The 22,910-nt window shown below is 43.9% G+C and overlaps 1 protein-coding gene across 4 annotated transcripts in view; it reads left to right on the top strand.

The window, feature by feature from the left end:
* Nucleotides 1-22,910, top strand: part of ADGRE1 (adhesion G protein-coupled receptor E1) — a 50,211-nt gene that overhangs the window by 7,392 nt on the left and 19,909 nt on the right. For all 4 annotated transcript variants that reach the window (XR_012331110.1, XM_033854517.2, XM_073803337.1 and 1 more), the window contains 13 exons: nt 3,265-3,411; nt 6,787-6,942; nt 7,066-7,185; nt 8,836-8,982; nt 11,084-11,233; nt 12,130-12,270; nt 12,356-12,502; nt 13,213-13,301; nt 14,573-14,656; nt 17,934-18,111; nt 18,756-18,875; nt 20,852-21,051; nt 21,511-21,681. Coding sequence is in view for 3 of the 4 variants with exons in the window: in XM_033854517.2 (XP_033710408.1) it covers nt 3,265-3,411; nt 6,787-6,942; nt 7,066-7,185; nt 8,836-8,982; nt 11,084-11,233; nt 12,130-12,270; nt 12,356-12,502; nt 13,213-13,301; nt 14,573-14,656; nt 17,934-18,111; nt 18,756-18,875; nt 20,852-21,051; nt 21,511-21,681 (1,850 nt within the window). In the remaining variant the exon portion in view is untranslated. The remainder of the gene's footprint in view (nt 1-3,264; nt 3,412-6,786; nt 6,943-7,065; nt 7,186-8,835; nt 8,983-11,083; nt 11,234-12,129; nt 12,271-12,355; nt 12,503-13,212; nt 13,302-14,572; nt 14,657-17,933; nt 18,112-18,755; nt 18,876-20,851; nt 21,052-21,510; nt 21,682-22,910) is intronic.

Here is a 22,910-nt window from a genome sequence, read left to right as displayed (position 1 = left end):
GAGGACTGCAGAACATCTAAGGAAGGGGCTGGGCAGGTGGAAGACACCTAGGAAATGGTAGTTCTAGTTATATTTTTAAAAGTCTCTTTGCCTCCTTGAGTCTCATTTTCTATGTTCGTCAATTAAGTGACCATCTATTAAGTTGTTGTGCTCACGGTTGAGGATCATGTGCATGTCTCGGTTGGATTGTTGAAGTGGCTTCTGCCTCGGTCTCCTGTTTCCTTGCCCTTCTAAGAATGTCCAGAGGGCGCCTGTGAGCCCCTGAGTCAGGTCCTGCCCCACCTCTGCCCACAGCCCTCCAGGGTTCCCTCCTCCCTCAGGGCAAAAGTCTGAGTCCTCCCTGCTGCCCACAAAGTCCTGCACGACCTGCCCTGTCTCCTCCCTGCCCTCCCTTCCTCCCTCTCTCTCCCCCTCGCTCACTCTGCTCCAGCCACCTGGGTTTCTTTGCTCTTCCTGTAACACACCAGGCACTGTCCTGCCCCAGGGTCTTTGCATGTGCTGTTCCTTCTGCCCGGAATCTTTTGCTCCCTATATATACATGGCTCCCTCCCTCACCTTCTGTATGCTTCAGCTCATGAGTTATCTTCTCAGTGACTACCCTAGTTTTGACATTGTATGCCTCATCAGATTATCATCTCCGTGAAGGTGGGGAATTTTGTATGTCTTGTTCCTCTGCTGAATCCACAGGGCTTAGAATATTGCCTGGCATATAGTAGGTGTTTGTATTTGTCAGGGTTATCCAGCGAAACAGAATCAATAGAATGGATAGCTACATATAAGTATATGTTAATATTTATTGTAAGGAATTGGCTCACATGATTCTGGCACGTCTCAAGATCTGCAGGCCAGAAAGAATTTGGAGAACTGAGCAGAGGTGAGTGTGGGTGGTGGGACCAGGTAGAAGATGAGCCAGAGAAGCTAGCAGGTGGCCGGTCACACAGGACCGTGTTGCTATTCTGGTTTGGGGTGGATTTGAGTCCTGAGAGATTGGGCTAGAGGAAGAAAGGAAGTAATGGGAAACTCAGAGTTGAGAGATCACAAGTGGTAATACACAGTAAATCTGCAAAAAGAAATGTTGCCTTTGCAGATGAAAGAGGAAGCTGGAAATGAGAAGAGAGATAAAACCGGAGGCATAGTGCAGGGAAGGGAAATAAACAAGGCAGTGTGCAGGCAGCAAAGAGTCTGGCTTTCAAGACCTTAGTAATGAAAATCTGTCCCTTTTGTTTTTGCAGCACTTTATAAATCTGACTAATTGTTGGGGTCACTTCTGTTGACTTCTCTCTTTCTATTACATCCCACATCCAATCCATCGGCAAATCCCATTAGCATTACCTTCTGAATAAACCCAGAATCTTATGTGCGCCCCTGTTCCCACCCGGGCTGTATCCACCATCATCGCTCACCTGGACAAGTGCAGTTGCCTCCTACCTGGTCATCCTACCTCTGCTCCGCTACAGTTCATCCTCCAACCAGTGGCCAGAAGGATCATGTGAAAACCCAAGTGATGCTGTATTCCTCCTCTGCTCAAACTCTCCCATGGCTCCCATCCGTCTCTGATAAAAAGCTGAAACCTTACAATGGTCCAGCAGATCCTACGTGATTTTGTCATATCACCTCCTCCCATGGACCTGTCATCCACTCTGCTCCAACCACACCCATCTTGTAATTCCATGACATCACTAGGCATGGTCCTGCCACAGGACCTTTGCACTTGCTGTTTCCTCTGCCTTAAATAGTTTCATAGCTCACTCACTCAGCTCCCTTAGGTCTTTGCTCAAATGTTACCTTCTCAGTGAGGTCTTCATGACCGAGCACCCACTATGCACTCGGGACACAGCAGTAAATGAGACAGACACAACCCCCTGCCTTCTGGGAGCTTACAGTCCATCAAGACAAAAGACTTGAAACAACCAATTGAAAAAGTTTTTGCATAGAATTGTCTTAGAAATTGCCTGAAGATTTATTCCATTTCCAGCCAGACCCACCTCTTCTTGCCTAGCAGTAGTGAAAACCACGCACTTTGGATTTTGACAGGCCTGCTGCCGCCTCTCACCAGCTGTGTGTCCTCGGGCAAGTCACTGAACGTCTCTGACCCTCAGTTTTCCACAGCTGTATAATGGGATCTGGATTCGTTTTCTGTGGGTGCTGTAACAAATTCCCATAGACTTGGTGGATTAAAATAACAAAAACCTTATCTTATGGCTCTGGAGGTCAGAAGTCCGAAATGGGTCCTACTGGGCTAAAATCAAGATGTCAGCAGGTGGGCTTCCCTGGTGGCGCAGGGGTTGAGAGTCCGCCTGCCGATGCAAGGGACACGGGTTCGTGCCCCGGTCCAGGAAGATCCCACATGCCATGGAGCGGCTGGGCCCGTGAGCCATGGCCGCTGAGTCTGAGTGTCCGAAGCTTGTGCTCTGCAGCAGGAGAGGCCACGACAGTCAGAGGCCCGTGTACCGCAAAAAAAAAAAAAGATGTCAGCAGGGGCTGTAATAAAATCAGTTGCAGGGCTGTAATGTTCGCTCATAACTCTTCTGTCTAGAGCTCTGATGCTCTTTCAGGGACTTGTTAACAATGCAGAATCTTAGGTCCATCCCGAGACCCGAATCAGCATCTGATTTCCCAAGATCTCTTGGGGATCCCAGATGAGGCAGATGCTACTGGTCTGTGGACCACACTTGGAGCAGCAAGGGTCTGGGGTCTATAAGGTCCTTCACTGAGCTCCCTTGGTGGCTGTATCAGTTTCCCAGGGCTGCTGAAATTACCACAAACCAGGTGGCTCAAAACAACAGAAATGTATCCTCGCACAGTTCTGGAGACCAGAAGTCTGAAATCGAGGTGCTTTCTCTCAAGGCTGTAGGGGGGAATCTATTCCAAGCTCTCCTAGCTTCTGGCATTGCTGGTCATGCTTGGTGGTCCTTAGCTTGTAGATGTGCCCTTCTGATCTCTGCCTCCATCATCACGTGCTGTTCTCCCTGTCTCTGTGCCTCGCCTCTTGTTCTTAGAAGGACACCAATCATATCAGGTTAAAGGACCACCCTGCTCCAGTATAATCTCATCTTAATTTAGGTCTTAATTACATTTACAAAGACTCTATTTCCAAATAAGGTCACATTCTCAGGGACCAGCGTTTAGGACTTCAATAACTTCAACATTTGGGGGAGGGGGGACCCAATTCAACTCATAACAGTCACCTTCCTTCTCTTGCGCTGGCTTCCCTTGCAGCCCACTCGGTGCTCTAACCCAAATCCTTTCTTCTCCATTGCCTAGATATGAATGGGTGTACAGACACCACCATGTGTCCGGCGTACGCAACCTGCACCAACACTTCAACAAGTTACTACTGTACTTGCAAAAAAGGCTTCCTGTCCAGCAATGGACAGACGAAGTTCAGGGACCCACAAGTGGAATGCAAAGGTGAGTTCATGCCCCCTCAAAATCCGCTAGCATTCAGTTGAAAAATCAGGTGGAAGCTGGTTGGGCCGCAGATGTAGGTACTTTTTCTTTTTTCCCAAGCGTTATTTCCTCCCTCCTTCCCTCCCTGTCTCTCCCTTTCTTCCTTCCTTCCTTCCTTCCTTCCTTCCTTCCTTCCTTTCTTTCTTTCTTTCTTTCTTTTCTTTCTTTCTTTCTTTCTTTCTTTCTTTCTCTTTCTTTATTTCTTAATCCCTTCCTTCCTTCCTTCCTCCCTCCCTCGCTCCCTCTCCCTCTCTCTCTCCCCCCTCTCTTTCTCTCTTTCCTTCCTCCCTCCCTCCCTCCCCCTCACCCCCTCTTTCTTTCTTTCTGTTCCTGGTCACAAAAACCTCCAATGATTAGAGACAAGTGTTAGAATAAAAAGAAACAAAATTATGCTGTTTGTCAATATCTGGAAATAACCACTGATTTCCTTCTGGTCGCCTCTCTATGCAAATCACAAGATTTTCCGCATGTATTGAGAGCCAGGCCCTGTGTGAGGGGCTTTACGTGCATTTTCACATTACGTCAAGGGTAGTCGTTGTGATGATCTCCACCGTACAGATGAGAAGACCAAGGCTTGGAGAACTGAAACGACTTCTTTAGGATCAGTCAAACTGGAATTCAAACCCAGGTCTTTTTGAGTGTAACAGCGATCTCTCAACCACTTACCTATTTGCCACAGTCCAGTTGTGAAGCGTTGGGAAATTGTATTTAATCTCTCTCAGCCTCACTATTTCCATCTGTAGAATGGGAGTATAAGAGTACCTACATTAAAGGATATTTGAGATTATATGCAGTAGTGTATGCAGTGTGTTAGACACATGTACCGTCCCAAGAGCTACTATCAACATAAATAATAGAAACTAAAATAATTCCCAGAATAAGCTAAGTTTTTGGTTTGTAGCCCTTATATTTAGACCCAAACTCTCCTCTTGACTGTAAAGGTCCGACTATGCCTCTGACGTAGTTTGCAGGGGTCTGCAAACTTTTTCTGTAAGGGGCCGGATAGTAAATATTTTGGAGGTTGCTGGCTGAATGATCTCTCTTGACTACTTAGTACTCCAGGGGTAGTGCAAAAGCAGCCACAGATGATACAGAAATAAATGAGTGGGGCTGTGTTCTAATAAAACTTTATTTACACAAACAGGGAGCAGGCTGGATTTGACTTATGGGCTGTAAATCACTTGCTGAGCTCTGAACAAGATAACTGATTTGTATTATTATAGTTCCCAGGGAACCCCAAACATACTTTCTTAAAACATTATTTTTTATTGAAGTATAGTTGATTTACAATGTTGTGTTAATTTCTGCTATACAGCAAAATGATTCAGCTATATATATATACGTATATGTGTGTCTGTGTATGTGTGTGTGTGTGTATATATTTTTTTTTTTCAGATTCTTTTCCATTATGGTTTATTACAGGATATTGAATATAGTTCCCTGTGCTGTACAGTAGGACCTTGTTGTTTATCCATTCTAAATGTAATACTTTGCATCTGCTAACCCCAAACTCACATTCCATCCTCCCCTCCACTCCCTTGGCAATGACAAGTCTGTTCTCTATGTCTGGGAGTCTATTTCTGGCTTGCAAATAAATTCATTTGTGTCATATTTTAGATTCCACATACAGGTGGTATCATACGGTATTTGTCTTTCTCTGTCTGACTTCACATAGTATGATAATCTCTAGGTACATCCACATTGCTGCAAATGGCATTATTTCATTCATTGTCATGACTGAGTAATATTCCATTGTACATATGGACCACATCTTCTTTATCCATTCAACTGTTTATGGACATTTTGGTTGCCTCCATGTCTTGGCTATTGTAAATAGTGCTGCTATGAATATTGTGGTGCATGTATCTTTTCAAATTATGGTTTTGTCCGGATATATGCCCAGGAGTGGGATTGCAGGATCATATGGTAGCTCTATTTTTAGTTGTTTAAGGAACCTCCATACTGTTCTCCATGGTGACTGCACCAATTTACATTCCCACCAACGGTGTTAGGAGGGTTCCCTTTTCTCCACACCCTCTCCAGCCTTTGTTATTTGTAGACTTTTTAATGATGGCCACTCTGACTGGTGTGAGGTGATACCTCATTGTAGTTTTGGTTTGCATTTCTCAAATAATTAGTGATCTTTTCATTGGTCATCTGTACAAACATACTTTTTAAAATCTTTAGGCTACAGTTCGTGGGTTATTCAGTAAGCACAGTAGTCTTGTTGGTCCCTTGTTTTTAAATAATGGGTGAGGGCAACATTCCCCATCTACAAAATGGTCTACAGCAAGGATCTTGTCCACTCTATGTCTTTGACCTGTGGTACCTAACACATTGTGAATATTTGATAGATATTTGTCCAATGAAGGACTATGCTACCTTATTCTTTATGTCAACTCCAGACCTAATCACCCTGCAATTGATGGACACTAGGTCTTTCTAATGTTTCATGACTTAAAGCTGGAATGAACATTCCTGTGATCTTATCTTGATATATAGTGGCAGGTACAGATTTCTCTCTAGGAGAGGCACAGTTTGCTGGGAGGGAGCTGTAGGGTACTTGCCTTTAAGTTCTATTTGCACGACAAGTGCATCGTAAGTGTTTATTCAGGGTGACTTGACAGAGTAGGGCTGAAGGAGATTAGGGGAGGACCACCCCATGGTACCATGACTGCACAATTCTATGGGTGCTTCAATGAGTAAATTCCTAGAGGTGGGTTTGGAAACTGTTCTGGTTATCTATTGCTGGGGAGCAGCCAACTTTGTGTATTAAAACACCAGCAATCATTTATTTTGCTCATGAATGAATCTTCCATTTGGACTGAGTATGCTGAGGATGACTTGACTTTGTTCTACACATTGTTAGTTGAGTCGGCTTAGCTTGGGGCTGGAGGATCCAGTTTGCAGGGGGCTCACTCAGAAGGCTGGCAAGCTGGTGCTGGCTGTTGGCTGGCTGCTCTGCCAGGGCTGTGGGCTGGAGGTCTTAGTTCTTCTCCACGTGGGCTGCTTTCTCATGGCTGGTTGAGCTTCCTCACAGTGTGGCGGCTGAGTCAAGCACCAGCTTCTCAAGAGAGCAAGGTGGAAGTGTGTGACATTTTTATGACTTGCATGGTATATTTAGGACCTAGTGTCACCACCACCATAGTCACAAGCATGGTCAGATTCAAGGGGAGGAAATGTAGACCCCAGGGCTCGATGGAAGGAATACCAATGAAAGGGCGTTGAATTAAGGGCATATGGGATGGAAGACATTGTTTCAACCAACTTTGGAAAATGCAAACTGTTTCACAAGATGAAGAAAATTTGTAACACTCTGACTCTTTTTCTCTCCAGATATAGATGAATGTTCTCAAAGCCACCCACCATGTGGTCCTAACTCAATCTGCAGAAACCTGCCAGGGAGGTATAAGTGCAATTGTTTGCCTGGTTTCTCTTCTCCCACTGGAAATAACTGGAACCCAGGAAAGCCAGGTCATTTCACCTGTACAGGTAATGCGCTCAGGCTCTCAGGCATGGGTCTTCGGTGGACAGCTCCTACTGAGTTGGGTACCTGTGTTTCTAACCATAGACACCTAATCTTTTGTCTTCCCGATGTCCTCCACTGCTCCTCAGACATTAATGAATGCCTCGACAGTGGGATCTGCCCAGAGCACTCTGAGTGTACCAACTCTTTGGGAAGCTACAGGTGCAGCTGTCAAGTTGGGTACACCTCTAAAAACTCGAGCTGTGAAGGTATAGAGAACCTGATCTTCTTTACCTACTCGATTAATTAAGAACTTCATATAGTGATCCTATGTGGTAGGGATTATGATCCTCATTTTAGAAATAATCCAGTCGAGGCTCAGAGAGGTAAAGTCATTTGTTTAAGAATACACAGCTATTAAGTAGAAGAACCTGAATGTGAACTCCCGTTGAGGGTCTACTATGAGTTAAGCAGTGGGTCAGGCAGTACTTGAGAGTAACGGTGGGGGGGAGCTCGATCCTTAGAGTGATTCATTGACCACCCTGTGGGGGGGGGGAGATATTGACAATGTCTGGAGACATTTTTGGTTGTCACAACTGGTGGCGGAGGCGGGTGGTTTGTGTTACTGTCAACTGGTGGGTAGAGACCAGAGACCCTGCTAAACATCCTCCAATGCACAGAACAGTCTCCCCACAGCCAAGAATGATCTGGTCTGAAGTGTCAGTAGCACTGAGATAAACTCTGTCCTGGGGAGAGCTCAGACCCAAACTTCAAAACTTTTCCCTGAAAGGTGTTTGAATGAAGACCTGAGAGTTATTCTTGATCCTCCCTCCCCTTCCATATTAAATCAGCCATCATGTCATTGGGCAAAATGCCTGCTAAATATGTCTTGAATCTCTTCACTCTTTTCCATCCTTGGTTTAGATTTCATCAGTATTGCAACAGCCTCCTCACTAGTCTTTCCCTTTTTCTAGTGTTGATCCCTTGAATCTATCCTCTGCACTGCAGCCAGAATATTCTCACCAAGAGACAAGGGCTCCATCTTCCTGAGTCTGCTGCAGCACTATTATTTATTTAAAGGGAGGGTGACTCTATCAAGCAAGGCATGGAGTGATCAAGCCCTCAACATACCCCCTTGACTTGGATTTAGAGATATTTGAAGTCATCTCTGACTTTTCTGATCTATTTGTAGCAGTTAGCTATTGCTGAGTAACAAATCACCCCAGAAGTTGGTGGTTAAAACAACCACCATTTGTCTAGTTCTGGATTCCACATGTTGGCAGTTTAGGTTGGGCTCTGCTGGTCATTTCTTTGGGTCTCCACTGGGCTTGTTCATGTGTTTGTGGACAGCTGTGGGTCTCACATATCTGGGGCTCATCTGGGATGATCCAACTCTCTTGCACTTTGTCTTTTTTTTTTAAATTAACCTGGGGTTTGTTCATATGGCAGAGGCAAGGGGTCCAAAGTGTGAGTAGAAGCAAGTAAGTTTCTTGAGGTCTAAGTTTGGAACTGGCGCCACATTGCTTCTGCCATATTTATTGACCAACGCAAGTCATAGAGCCAGCTACAGTCAAGGGCTGGGGAAACAAACTCATCTTAAAGAGAGGAGTGGCAATGTCGCATGGTACGGCACAAACCTCATCCCAAGTTGTGGACACAGGGAGGAGTAAAGGATGACAGCCATTTCTGCAATCTATGATCATTGTGACTTGAAACTATTTGCCACCCTTTTGCTTGCATACGGTTGGCCAGCATTATTCTCAAGACCATGCTTAGATGCAAGGACGTTAGAGAGAAGGGGAAAGTCTGGGCATTGGGGAGCATCAGGTGGAGAACAGGTGGAGTGAATCTCCTGATTGCAGTCTCCTGTCCTCACTGCTTCCTCTGCCTTGACCGGGGTTTCCATTTCCACTCACCAGATGTGGATGAATGTGCTGATCCCAGAACTTGCCCAAAGCATTCAACTTGCCACAATAGTCTTGGAAGCTACTCTTGTGCCTGCAACCCAGGATTTGAATCCAGCAGGGGAAAGATGAGTTTCCAGGGCCTGGGAGAGACTTGTGAAGGTAGGTTCATGGGTCTCTTGGGGAATCAAGTCCAATCTGTTTGCAAAGACAGCGGTGGTGGGGGAGGGTTTGAGGTGGGTCTCAGCTGAATTCAAAGCCCTCATCTGCAAAGCTGAAGCCAATAATCATTCATGCATTCATTCAACAAACACTTCCTGAACACCTACTACATGCCAAGCACTATTCTAGGGATGGAGGATACGGCAGTGTGTAATGCAGGCAAAAATACTTGTTGTCATGGAACTTATCATCCAGTGTGGGGAGAGATAGGGAACAAACAAAATACGTTCAGGGACATATTGTGTGTCAGGGATAGTTAAAGGAGATGAAGACAAAGAAGGCAGGACAGGTGGGTAGGGAATACTCAAGGGTGAAGTTGTAGTTTTAATAGCGTGGTAGGGAAAGGCCATGCTGAGAAGTTGATAATTGAGAAAAGACCTGAAGGGAGTGAGATACGGGTTATCTGGGGAAGGGTGTTCCAGGAGGGGGAAACAGCAGGTACACAGTGCTAAAGGCAGGATCCCAGCCAAGGCACTAAGCTCTTCCATATATGTGCTCATTCAGTCGTCCCAACAACCTGATGCTATTAGTGGTACTTTATACCCATATTATAGATGAGGAAACTGAGCCTCCATTGTGGTGGAATCACCTCTTCCAAGGTCAAGTAGAAAGGAAATAAGAGAGTCATGGTAGAACTATGCCTAGCGTGACTTCATACCTCAACCACCATGATCTGCTGCCTCTGAATGAGGCTACACCTGCTGGTAACTCAGGGTGGGCTTGTGCAGGACAGATATCAATTTAATCACCAAATTTCCAGTCTCTGAGACTCAAGACAGCCTGGAAAGCTGTCATGTAAAAATTCGAGAGCCAGACAGAACTTGAATTTAAATCCCGGTTGTGCCTTTCACAAGCTATGTGACTTTGCACAATTTTGAAGCCTCAGTTTCCTCCTCTGAAAAATGGAAATATTAGTTTGCACCTCACAGGGCTGCTGGGAGCGTTTGTTGAGTGGATGCATGTAAAGGATCTTCCTCATTGCCTGCCACAAAGAAAGCTCAACACGTCTGCCATTAACTTTTTATTTTAGTAAACGAATACTTAACCTAGTACTTGCTCTGTCCCAGGTTCTGTTCTGAGTGTTTAAAGATAATGTATCACCTTACGTAATCCTCTGAACAACACTATGGGGTGGGTTCTATGATTACTTCCATTTCACAGATGAGGAAAAGGAGACACATGGAGATGAATTCTCTTGTCCAGTGTATTAGTCAGCTCAGGCTGCCATAACAAAGTACCGGAGACTGGGGGGGCTTTAACAACAGAGATTTATTATCTCACAGTTTTGGAGGCTGGAAGTCCAAGATCAAGGTGTCAGCATGGTAGGGTTCTGGAAACATCTCTCTTCCTGGCTTGTACACAGCTGTCTTCTTGCTGTGTTCTCCCATGGCAGAGAGAGCTCTTGTGTTTCTTCTCCTTCTCCCTCATGAGGATCCCACCTTCATGACCTCATCTAAACCTAATTATTTTCCACATCCAAATACCATCCCACTGAGGGGTAGGGCTTCAACATATGAATTTGGGGGGAGGTGACGTAATTCACTCCGTAGCACCCAGTAACACCCAGATTATAAGGGGGCAGAGCCAGGTTTTGAACTCAAGATGTCCATGCTCTTTACCCCTCCACTCTGATATAGTGATTTCTTGGAGAGGAATTGAGATTCATCAACGGGTTTGAGGCTGAGGGAACACAGGTGAGAGACAATGAGCCTTTGTGCACCTACAGGTAATCGATGAATCCAGGTCATGAATTATGAAGGGATTAGAAGGAAAGGATGAGCTCAGCTGGGAACAGACTCTTAGGGTCTTATATGTTCTAATGAGGAGTATGGATTCTATCCTGAGCTGTGGGGAGCCTCATCAGAAGATTTGCATGGGTCATACACACGCCTCTAAATGTTTCCTTTTCATAGTGATGCAAATGTGTTTAAGAAGGTGAGCCCGGAGGAGCTGGGGACACCCATTGGCTTTAGGTCAGTGGTAGGGCTATGAACTGCTGCTGTAGCCTCAGCCTCCTTCATCCTTTTGATTTTCTGCTTAGATGTGGATGAATGTTCCAGGAACTCCACACTTTGTGGTCCCAGTTCCGTCTGCACCAACATCCTGGGAAAATACAGTTGCTCCTGCCTGCCAGGGTTCTTTTCACCTGGTTTGTGGAGCCCTGAGAAACCTGAGGCTTTCAAGTGTACAGGTAACTCTTCCAGCCATTTTGGGGACTTCTCAGCGGAGGTCAAACTACCCTGAAAGGTAGTGGCTTATATCAACAATCAATTGTTCTTGCCCGTGATTCTGTGGGTTGACCATATGGTGTTTCTGGGGCAGTAGGATGGTTAGCAGGTGCAAAGTGACCTTGCTTACATGGCTGGTAGTTGGTACTGGTCTCTGACTGGAAGCTCAGTTGGCCCTTCAGTTTTCCTTATGAACTTTTCCTCATGGCTGCTTGGGCTTCCTCAGAGCATGGCAGCTGGTTCAGAAACCCTCTGAGGGAGATTAGTTGGGTCAGGGTTCCTCAACGTTGGTACTATTGACTTTTGGAGCTGGATAGCTCTTTGTTCTGGGGGACAGTCCTGCGCATTATAGGATCTTTTGCCTCAATCCATTGGATCCCAGCGACCAACAAAAATGTCTCCAGACATTGCCCAAGGTCCCCAGACGGGCAAATCTCCCTCAGTTGAGAACCACTAGTTCAACATAATAGAAATTTCTTACTCTCAAATGAATCCAATATGGATATACTTGGCCAAAGGGCAGCTTCCCTCCACAAGGTGATATAGGTGTCCAGTCTCCTTGTATCTCTTGGTTCTTCTATCCCTTAGGGCATTAGAATTCCTGGTTCCAGTCAGGGGTGGGGAAAGAGAGAAAAGGCACACCCACTTCTTAACCACCTTGGCCCAGAAGTGACATATGTCATGTTCCCATAAGTGAAAGCTAGTCACATGATCCCATCTAGATGCAGAGGGTTCTGGGAAATGTAGTTCCTGTTTGGGATGCCATGTTTTAGCGACCACTCTCTGCTTTGGAAGGCGAAGCATGATTTTTGTTGGCTTGGTGGCCCACTCTGCCTCATGCCCATTCTCTACTCCACAGATATTGATGAGTGCCTTGATAAGTGCCTTTTCAACGCGACATGCACCAACACCCCCGGGAGCTACTTTTGTACCTGCCACCTTGGCTTTGCACCAAGCAATGGACAGCTCAACTCCATAGACCCAAAAGGGGACTGCATAGGTGAGTGGAGGGTTTGCTGGACGTCCCTGGAAAGAAGTATCTTCTTACTCCTCTGCATTGTTTGATATTCTTGAGTTCTTCGCAGATATTGACGAATGCCTCCAGGATCCATCACCCTGTGGCCCAAATTCTGTCTGCACCAATACCCTGGGCTCCTACAGCTGTGGCTGCATGGTGGGCTTTCATCCCAATCCAGAAGTCTCCTGGAAATATGGCAACTTCAGCTGCAAAAGTAATAATCTCCTTGCATGTCTTGGCAATGGAATCTGTGTCTTGCTTTGGTTGTAGAATCCTCACTTTTCCCAACCTCTGTACCCTCTTCTTTTTGTACCTCGTCCACCTATTCTCTCTTTTTCTGTTCATTTACTCATTCATTAATCACTCATTTGATAAAGTATTTTTGAAGCATCAATCCATGGAGAAGTTTGAAAGGTTTACATTTTTTTAAATTATGGATTATTTGATATATGAAAAGTATAGATAACTTATATGGAGGCAATGAAGTATAATAATAAAATGAGTATATCTGAGGCCCTTGGCAACATAAGAACGAGAAGATCATCAATGCCACTGAGTTTCCTACATGCGTCTTCCCTACTCCGTACCCCTGACTCCTCCCCAGAGGGAACCACATGGAACTTTTTAATTCCCCTACTTAAAATATTCCCCCTCTAAACATTCCTTCCTTAGTTTGGTTTGCTTTGGAACTTTATAACGATGGTATCATATTATGTATAGTCTTTTCTGATTTGCTTTTTTCACCTACCGTCATGCTTCTCAGAGTTGCTGACGTAGCATGTAGCTGTAGCTTGTTCATTTCCACTGTTGTATAATATGACCATGGATGGATTTCAAGCAGGGGGTGAAGAAATCAGACTTGCCTTTTAATCATATCTTGCTGTGCTTAAGTTTGATTTGGTTGTTTTTGTTTATTCTTCTCAGGGGTTCTCTTCAAGTGTAAAGAAGATGTGATACCCAACAATGAGTGGGCCCAGTTATGCCAAGTGGGAGCAGCAGTGGAGCCTGGATATGTAAGTTTTTTTGAAGGTTCCTAGTTCTTGAAGTTTTCCCAGAAGGCACTTAGGTAGAATGTTGCTGTGCAGCTTTAACAAAGTCAAAAAATACGGTGGCCTAGACCAGATATAAATTTATTTCTCTCTTTGGAACAGTCTGAGTATAAGCTGCTGAGAGCTGACATGATGGCTTCATAATACTCTGCCATCAGCCACACGAGTCTCCCTCATTTTAGTCCAAAATGGCTGCTCCAGCTCCTGACATCAAGTCTGCATTCCAGCTGGTGGGCAGAAGAGAAGGGGAAGTGAAAGGCACAGTCCTTCCCTTTAAGAGTATGACCCAGTATCACTTTGCTTACACATAGCTTCAAGGACAGCTGGAAGGGAAGGACATTTGTCTATCTAAAACTTGGGGATTCAGTTACTAAAAGAAGAAATGGTATTGGAGTCTCACTATTAGTGAAGGTGTATGTGCTGCATCTGTGTGATATGAGATGGGTGATAACGCAGCCTCCAGGCCAGGCAGAGAAATTTGGATGTCTTGATTCTCTAATGAAGTCGTTCTAGTAAGTAAAGACTCCAGAAGCATCTTCAGGTATTGATGTCACTATATGAAATATGAGTTTGTAAATTAGCTTTGGAATTCCCATGCACTTTGGTTCACTGTTGTTTTTTTTTTAATTGTGAAACGCACATAAAATTCACCATTTAAAGTGTACAATTCAGAGACATTTAGTACACTCACCATGGTGTGCAACCACCACCTCTGTCTCCAAAACATTGTCATCACCCCCAGAAGACGTCCTATGTACCCATTGACCGTTACTCTGTATTCCCCCCTGGCATCAGCCCCCGATAAACAGTAATCTAATCTCTATCTCCAATGATTTACCTATTCCGGATATTTCCTATAAATGGAATCACACACTATGTATCGTTCCGTGTCTGGCTTCTCTCACTGAGCATCATGCTTTCCAGGTCCGTCAGTGTTGTAGCTGTGTCAGTGCTTCAGTCCTTTTCATGGCTGAATTATATTCCACTTGGACCACTGGTCTTTTCCACCCCACTCAATAGTTTTGTTGATTGATGTTTTCTTTTCTTATTTATGGAAGAGAAAGATGCTATGATTCCAATTCTGATCACAAGGTGAGTTTTCATCTCCCTGAGAATTCTAGAGACTTGTGACACCTCAGGAATCCAGGACCATCCCACGTGGTGGGCTCAATGGCCCAGTTTGTACACTGCACACTTGATCGACGCTCACAAATGCTCTTCCCTCTGGGATGCAGGTTTCCTTCTGTGCACTGATGAACGCCACCTTCGGCATTCTGGATGGCGTCTGTAAAAACAAAACCACCGTCGTCTCTCTGAAGGTAACAGTGAAGTCTTCATAATCACGTTTCGAGTTTCAAACATATTGGGGGCACACTTCGGGTGCACGAAATCCCCTTTATCATGAATGGGTTGTGAGTTAACGTTTAATCTACTCCAGTTGTCAGGTCTGAAAAATTAACATGCAGGAATATTGCCTTTTCTGTACAGTTTTGTGAGTTTTATTACCCGAGTAGGTTTGTGTAACTATCACCACAGTCGGACAACAGAACAGTTCCATCCCTCTCCCCTGACCCTCCTCTCCTCCCCCCACCCCCACCAACTCCACTGGGCTTCCTCTTCTTTTTTTAACTTAATTTTTTTTTAACTTTTTGGCTGTGTAGCGGGGCATGCGGGATCTTATTTCCTTGACCAGGGATCAAACCCATGCCCCCTGCAGTGGAAGTACAGAGTCTTAACCACTGGACTGCCAGGGAAGTCCTGGACTTCCTCTTTATAGTCAGATATTCACTCCCTCTACCATTAGCTCCTGTGAATCCCTGATCTGTTCTCTGTCGTTACAGTTTTGTCTTTTCAAGAGTGTTTTGTAAATGGAATCACACAATAAGTGGCCCTTTGAGTCTAGCTTCTTTCACTGAGCACCATGTTTTCAAGTTTCATCCACATTGTAGCCTGTGTCAGTGCTTCACTCCTTTTTATGGCTGAGTAGTGTCCCATTTTCTGGATGGACCACAGTTTGTTTATCCACTCATCTTTGAAGGATATTGGAGTTGTTTCCACTTGACCGAGATCTCTTCATTCCTCCATCCCCACCCCAGCTTTTTTTTTTTTTTTTTGCGGTACGCGGGCCTCTCACTGTCGTGGCCTCTCCCGTTGCGGAGCACAGGCTCCGGACGCACAGGCTCAGCGGCCATGGCTCACGGGCCCAGCCGCTCCGCGGCACGTGGGATCCCCCCAGACCGGGGCACGAACCCGTGTCCCCTGCATCGGCAGGCGGACTCTCAACCACTGCGCCACCAGGGAAGCCCCCCACCCCAGCTTTTGGCGATTATAAATAGACCTACTATAAACATTTATCTGTGTGTGTGTGTGTGTGTGTGTGTGTGTGTGTGTACTTGAATTTTCATTTTTCTAGGGTAAATACCTAGGAGTGGGTCATTACAATTGCAGATTTAAAAAAATAGTTTCTCTTCAGACTTTAAGTTACAACTTACGGATGTTGCTATGTCATTTATAAATCTGTATGAAAATAAGAAGAACACTTTCATTTGTATTCTGGTGAATTTGAAATTAATTTATTAGTATAATGTATTTATTCATGAAGTGTACACTTATTCATAGGGTTTTCAGATGAAATTTGTATAAACAATGAACCCTTTCAACAAATTTATTTAAATTCCCTCCAACATTTTCTACCATGTTTACAAATATTCTCATTTCTCCCCAGATTTTAAGTACTTAATGAGGAAGATTTACAAACCTAAAAGGCAAGGTCACTATGCCCTTAAGGGATTCATAAATCCAGTCAGTCACATGCGTAAATATAATAATTCAGAGTTTTTAAAAAATGCGTAATACGGTGTATCAACAGCCGTGTTCTCTTAAATTGTTCATATTAAAATCACGTCTAATAGCTTTTTGCCATGAAATCATGTGGTTAATTGGTCTCCTTTAATGTGTCGAAGTTTTCCAGCCCTTTAAACAATAGATTTCCAAATTATGCCAAAGATTACAAAACCTTGTAAAATTAACACAAAAGTATTACTACTATGGAGTTTTAGCTTGCTTGCTATTTTTTTTTCTTTCCTGAGGATATAAAATAAACTTCCTAGCTAAACAGAAGAGATTTAATGTCAAAGGGGATTTTGATGAGATTTCATCAGCCACAGAATTGAGAACCACAGTTTTTCAGGATGATTCTAGCTGAGATTTTTTGCTCTGTCGGTGGGGAGGGACCCCAAACTCATGCCTTTCATTTGGGATATGGTTACAAAACTCAGTGCATCCTGTTTTTCCCAGACAAACATCTCTCAAGTTTCACTCTGATCCAGTTTTTATTGAAATTCTTTTCATCTTCTTATCATCAAATTTGGATACATAGAAATTGGTTTCCCTGCTAAGATTTTAGTTAATTTCCTTCACCATTGGATTGGATTCAACTAATTTCTTCCTTTCATTTATTAGGTTGTGAGCTTGTGAATTCTCTTCATATATTTTTGTTGGGATTACATTTTTATAGTCAGTTTATTAGCAATAATCAAGGGCACAGTATCAGCATTAATATCAATATTATTATTGCTAGTCTTTCCTCAACTCTATTCCGTAGGCATAACCAATGTTAACATTTAGATGCATAGTTTTCCATATCTTTTTTTACTTTGTGAATGCTTGTATAACACACACACACACACACACACACACACACACACACACACACACACGTTGAAGCACACGTTGAGAACCTACTATGAGTGGTTTAGAGCAGTGATTCAGGATTCCACCTCTGATACCAGACTGCCAAAGTTCAAATCTTGCTTCTGCTACCTACTAGATATGCATCTTTGTTTTCTCATCCAAAATGGAAATAATAATAGCTTCTATCTCATAAGTATCTTCATAAAATTAAATAAATTAGTATATATAAGGCACTTAATACTTGGCTCATAATAAGTATTAATTATATTTATTTTAAAATCTCCATTAGTGACAGAAACATAAATTTTAAATTAAAGTACTTGTTCTTTTTAAACGAAAGGAGGTAATGTAACATGTGATTCTGTAATTTGCTTTACTTGATCGTAGCTCATGGACCTTTCTGCTTGTTCATATACATAGATATAAAGTCATTCTTTTGTTAACAGCGGTATACTATCCCATGATTTGACTTATCATCTTTTATTTAACCAATCATTTGGACATTCAGGCTTTCCGAATTCTTGCTATCACAAACCACACTGAAATGCACATCATTAGCCAAGATCCTTGCACAATTTTTAAGTATTTCTTGCAGGAGGGATTCCTGGAAGGGAAATCGCTGAGTCAAAGGGGTATGTGCAATCTATGCTGTGACAAGTGCTGACTTACTGCACGCCACGAAGGCTACATCAATTTGCATTCCCAGTGGGGCTTCTCGAATCAGGAAAAGGAGGCTGAGTGAATGTCCTTTTACATTCTTCATTATCCTAGACTGTCAACCCATTCTCTTGATGAGAGAGGGGACAGCTGCTGTTTCACTGATAAGAGAAAGCGAGAGAGAGAGAGAGAGAGAGAGAGAGAGAGAGAGAGAGCGAGAGAGAGCAAACACACCTTTCCTTGCAGAGTACGGCTGAGAGCTTTGCCTCTGTGATTGAACAAACATCCGTGTGGTCCAACTTCACCAAAGAGAAGACATCTACCCTGGCCACAGTCTTACTGGAGAGCATGGAAAGCACCACTTTAGCAGCTCTTCTGAAACCCTCAGCGAATGTCAGTCAGACGATTCAGACGGACCACTTAGGTAGGACATAGCCTTCGTGTCAAGGTCACACCTGGGGGCTGATTTAGACGGGTGACTTTGGCCATGTGATTCTGCATGACTCTCCCATATACCAGTTCCCCAGCTGTTTCAAACCTCTGAACGTACAGCAAAGCAAGTCCAATGATCGTAACAACGTCTCCCATTTATCGAGTGCCTGGCATTGTGTTAAGTCACTGGTCAAGTTTACACAGCTGGTGAGTGGCGGAGCCAGGCCTCCCAGTTAGTGACTGTGGAACCTGAACCCTTCTTGTCTACTCTGCTGGGCATGCTCCAGACTCTTTCAATTTCCTTTGGCTTTGGAAAACCTGTCTAAATTTGGAGCAGTCAGAGGGCCATGACTCTGCTGCTCTCCATCATTGTTGACTTCAAGCCCATGTTTCCCTGACTCATCCCCTGAGGATGTGAGCGCTCACTCCTAGAGTTCCAATTGGGTTTCTCATTTATTTGGCGCTGCCATCCTCCTGCCATTCATTGAGGGCCTCAGGATCTTTCCCGTGATCAATCGTTCTGTCTGTCCTTTCCTTCTCTTGCAACCAGGGATGCGTCCCTTTCTTGGCCAGAAACCAAATTCAAGACCCACTTTCTGGGTGACCTCCTGTAAATTCTTCCTTTCCCCCTTTTAGACATTGAGAGCAAAATTATCAACAAAGGATGCACTGAAGAGAATGAGGTCTTTAGTTTGAAAGCGAAAGGGGATGAGATGAAGATTTGGTGCTCCACGATCGAAGAATCTGAATCCACAGGTACAGACCCACTCCTGAGAATCAGAGAGGGTGGTTATTGGGCATTCAAGCAGCAAATATTTATTTATTACCTTTTAAAACTTTTTTAAATTAAAAAATTTTTTTTCTAGCAGTCCCTCGTTGGTTATCTATTCTAAATATAGCAGTGTGTTCATGTCAATCCCAAACTCCCAATCTATCCCTCTCCACCCTTCCCCCTACCCCGGTAACCATAAATTCATTCTCTAAGTCTGTGAGTCTGTTTCTGTTTTGTAAATAAGTTCATTTGTATCATTGTTTTTTAGATTCTGCCTATAAGGCGTATCATATGATATTTGTCTTTCACTGTCTGACTTACTTCACTTAGTATGATAATCTCCAGGTCCATCCATGTTTCTGCAAATGGCATTATTTCATTCTTTTTTATGGCTGAGTAATATTCCATCATATATGTGCACCACATCTTCTTTATCCATTCATCTGTCGATGGACATTTAGGTTGCTTCCATGTCTTGGCTATTGGAGACAGTGCTGCAATGAACACTGGGGTGCATGTATTTATTTTGTTTTTAACTTTAATTTCTTTAGCAAATATTTACTGATCACCTCCTAGGTGCCAAGACCTGTGCCAAGAAGTGAGGGAATCGATGACGGTAGAGGGGGACTTCCCTGACGGTCCAGTGGTTAAGACTCCACACTCCCAATGCAGGGGGCATGGGTTCAATCCCTGGTCGGGGAACTAAGATCCCACATGCCGCAAGGCGTGGCCAAAAAAAAAAAAGTGATGGGAGAGGCAGAAATGGCCCATGCCCTCAGGGAGTTTTCCATCTGCTAGGGAAGTCAGACATTAACTAAATTATCTCTGGGAATGGAGTCTAGAAGAGAGTGGATCTGTGTATATGTATGTTTGGTTCACTTTGCTGTACAGCAGAAATGAACACAATATTGTAAATCCACTATACTCCAATAAAATATTAATTAAAAAAAATAATCTCACAGTACAGGAGTGTCAAGCCATTTCCTGTCCAATCAAGCAGCCATTGGTCATGTTTTATTACTGAGCACTTCAAGTGTGGTTAGGCTGTGAAGGTGACATACGTACTGGATTTCAAAGTCTTGGTGCCAAAGATGAAGGATGTAAACTATCTTATTAATATTTTTTATATTGACTACATGTTGAAATGGTAATATTTTGTAGGTATTGATTTAATATATAATTAAAATGACCTTTTTTTTTTTTTACTGTTCTGAAATGTGGCTACTGGAAAATGTAAAATTGCATATGTGGTTTATGCGATATTTCTGGCAGACAGTGCTAATCTGTACGAGGGATTGGCAAACCTTTCCCGTAGAGCATGGTTTGTAAATATTTTAGGCTTTGAGGACAATACAATCTGTCGCAATGATTCAGCTCTACCGTCATAGTGCAAAGGCATTCATAAGCAATATGTAAATGAATGGGTGAGGCTGTGTGGCGATGAAACTTTTATTTACAAAAAACAGGCAATGGCCAGATTAGCTTGTAGGTCATTGTTCATCACTCCCTGATCTATATGCTCTCTGGAGGGCACAAGGAACAGGCTAGGACACATCCCTGGAGACCACCAACATTGAAAGCGGAAGCCCACCAAAGAGACTGAACAAGAATAACCATAAATGTGGGAGGGGAACTTATTTCCCACTGCTGAGTTGAATTGTTCCTTAAAAACACAAATTCAAATTTACTTTTAAATGTAGCCAAGATGTTTTCCAGGTGATAGCACCTCGAGATTTTTTTTTTTTTAAAGGTTATGATACCTTTGGTACCAGAGCCTCTGGTAGGTGAGGCTCACCTACCTGGAAGTGCACTGGTGTTTCAATTCTCAGAGCGAGCCAGCGGTGCAGAGATGCATGGGATATGAAAGTGTGGATGTGTGTGGATGGGCTGGGTCATCTATAATAACTACTGAGCAAATGAATCCCCCCCCCTTTTTTTTTGCTTTTGGGGGAAATTGCAGGGGTCAGCGGGGTGGCTTTTTTCTCCTTTGCGGGTATGGAGTCCGTTTTGGATGAGCGCTTCTTCCAAGACCCTCAGACCCACTTGGCCAACTCCAAGAGGAAGTTGAAGTTGAATTCTCGCATTGCTGGGGGCATCATAACAGGAGAGAAGAAAGACGGGTTCTCTAAACCAGTCACCTACACCCTGGAGAACATTGAGGTTTGTGAAGAGGTTTCCATTGGACCCCCATCTGCATTCTGAGAATTCCCCATTCTCAAGTGAGCTTACCTCTCATTTTTGATGGGGACCCATTAAAGCAGCAAGCGTCCACAATTCCTGATAACTCAAGCCACTTCCCAAAAGCCACCACGAGAAAAATGAGCTCTCTTATTTCTATGTGGCATTTCCTCATTCATCAATGGGCAAGGTTTAGGTTAGATTAAGTCATGCTGATGCAGGAACATTTACACGGATATTTACATTAGCTATGACCAAGTTAGTGGTAGAGACAGGTCTGGCACCCGAGACATTTCTTTTCATTACTGCAATTGAAATGTCAGCATTTTTCTCCCTTCCCTACAGAACATACCCATGTCTTCGTGAGGTTGATCAAGTTGAATCCTGAATGGATTCTTGAATAGAGGGATTCTCAGGTAACCAAAGCCTTTGAATTTTCAGCCAAAGCGGAATTTTGAGAGTCCCATCTGCGTTTCCTGGAGCACAGATGTTGAAGGAGGTAGATGGACACCGTCTGGCTGTGCAGTCCTTGAAGTTTCTGAGACGCACACTGGCTGCAGCTGTAATCGAATGGTGAACTTGGCCATCATCATGGCTGCTGGGGAGCTCACGGTCAGTACTGATGCTCTGTACTCTAGCTCCCCAGATCCAGTGGGAAAACATTGACTAAACATCCGTGGTATGCCTCTCATGGCATTGGGTGTTGTGGGAAGGGGTTATGGGGGATAGAAGGGGTGTACTTCTGCCCTTAGAGAATTCATGGTCTGGTTGGGAAGCCATGACACTCGTATATAAAACGATAAATGACCCTAAACAGGTGCAGGCACGATGACAACCACGGACCCCACTTACTGAGCACCTCCTATGGGCTGGACCCTTTATTTATTTTTTATTTTTTTATATTTTTAAATTTTTATTTATTTATTTTTGGCTGCGTTGGATCTTCGTTGCTGCATGCGGGCTTCCTCTAGTTGCGGCGAGCGGGGACTACTCTTCGTTGTGGCGCGCGGGCTTCTCATTGTGGTGGCTTCTCTTGTGGCGGAGCACGGGCTCTAGGCGCGCGGGCTCAGTAGTGGTGGTACACGGGCTTAGTTGCTCTGCAGCCTGTGGGACCTTCCCGGACCAGGGCTCAAACCCGTGTCCCCTGCATTGGCAGGCGGATTCTTAATCACTGTACCACCAGGGAAGCCCTGGACCCTTTGTTTTAAGTGTTTTTAGACCCATTTTGCAGGATGGGAGACTGGAGCTCAGCAGCCAGTCTAGTCATGAAGCCAGTAATTAGTGGAATTGTGATTTGAACCCAGGATGGTCTGAGTCCAGAAGTCTCTTTCTACAGAATCATCTACAGGCATACCTCGTTTTATTGCACTTTGCAGATACTTGTTTTTTTTTTTTTTTTTTTAACAAACTGAAGGTTTTGGGTAACCCTGTGTGCATTGAGCAAGTCTATTGGCACCATTTTTCCAGCAGCATTTGCTCACTTCACGCTCTGCATCATATTTTGGTAATTCTCACAATATTTCAAACCTTCCACCAGCAAAAAGATTGCGACTCACCGAAGGCTCATACGATGGTAGCATTTTTTAGCAGTAAAATATTTTTTAATTAAGGTATGTACATTTTTTTGACATATGCTATTGTACACTTAGTAGAATATGGTGTAGTGTAAACATAACTTTTATAAGCACTGGGTATAATAATTCGTGTGACTCGCTTTATTGCCAATATTTGCTTTATTGTGGTGGTCTGGAATTGAACCTCCAATATCTCTGAGGTCTGCCTGTAAATGGTGTAAGAATTTGTGCTGTAGGAACTGAGTGTTGTGTCAGTGAGAACTGGGG

The sequence above is a fragment of the Tursiops truncatus genome, chromosome 3, assembly GCF_011762595.2.
Source record: "Tursiops truncatus isolate mTurTru1 chromosome 3, mTurTru1.mat.Y, whole genome shotgun sequence".
Classification (NCBI taxonomy): domain Eukaryota; kingdom Metazoa; phylum Chordata; class Mammalia; order Artiodactyla; family Delphinidae; genus Tursiops; species Tursiops truncatus.
Note: the sequence above shows the minus strand (reverse complement) of the source record. Positions and strands in the feature narration are given on the sequence as shown.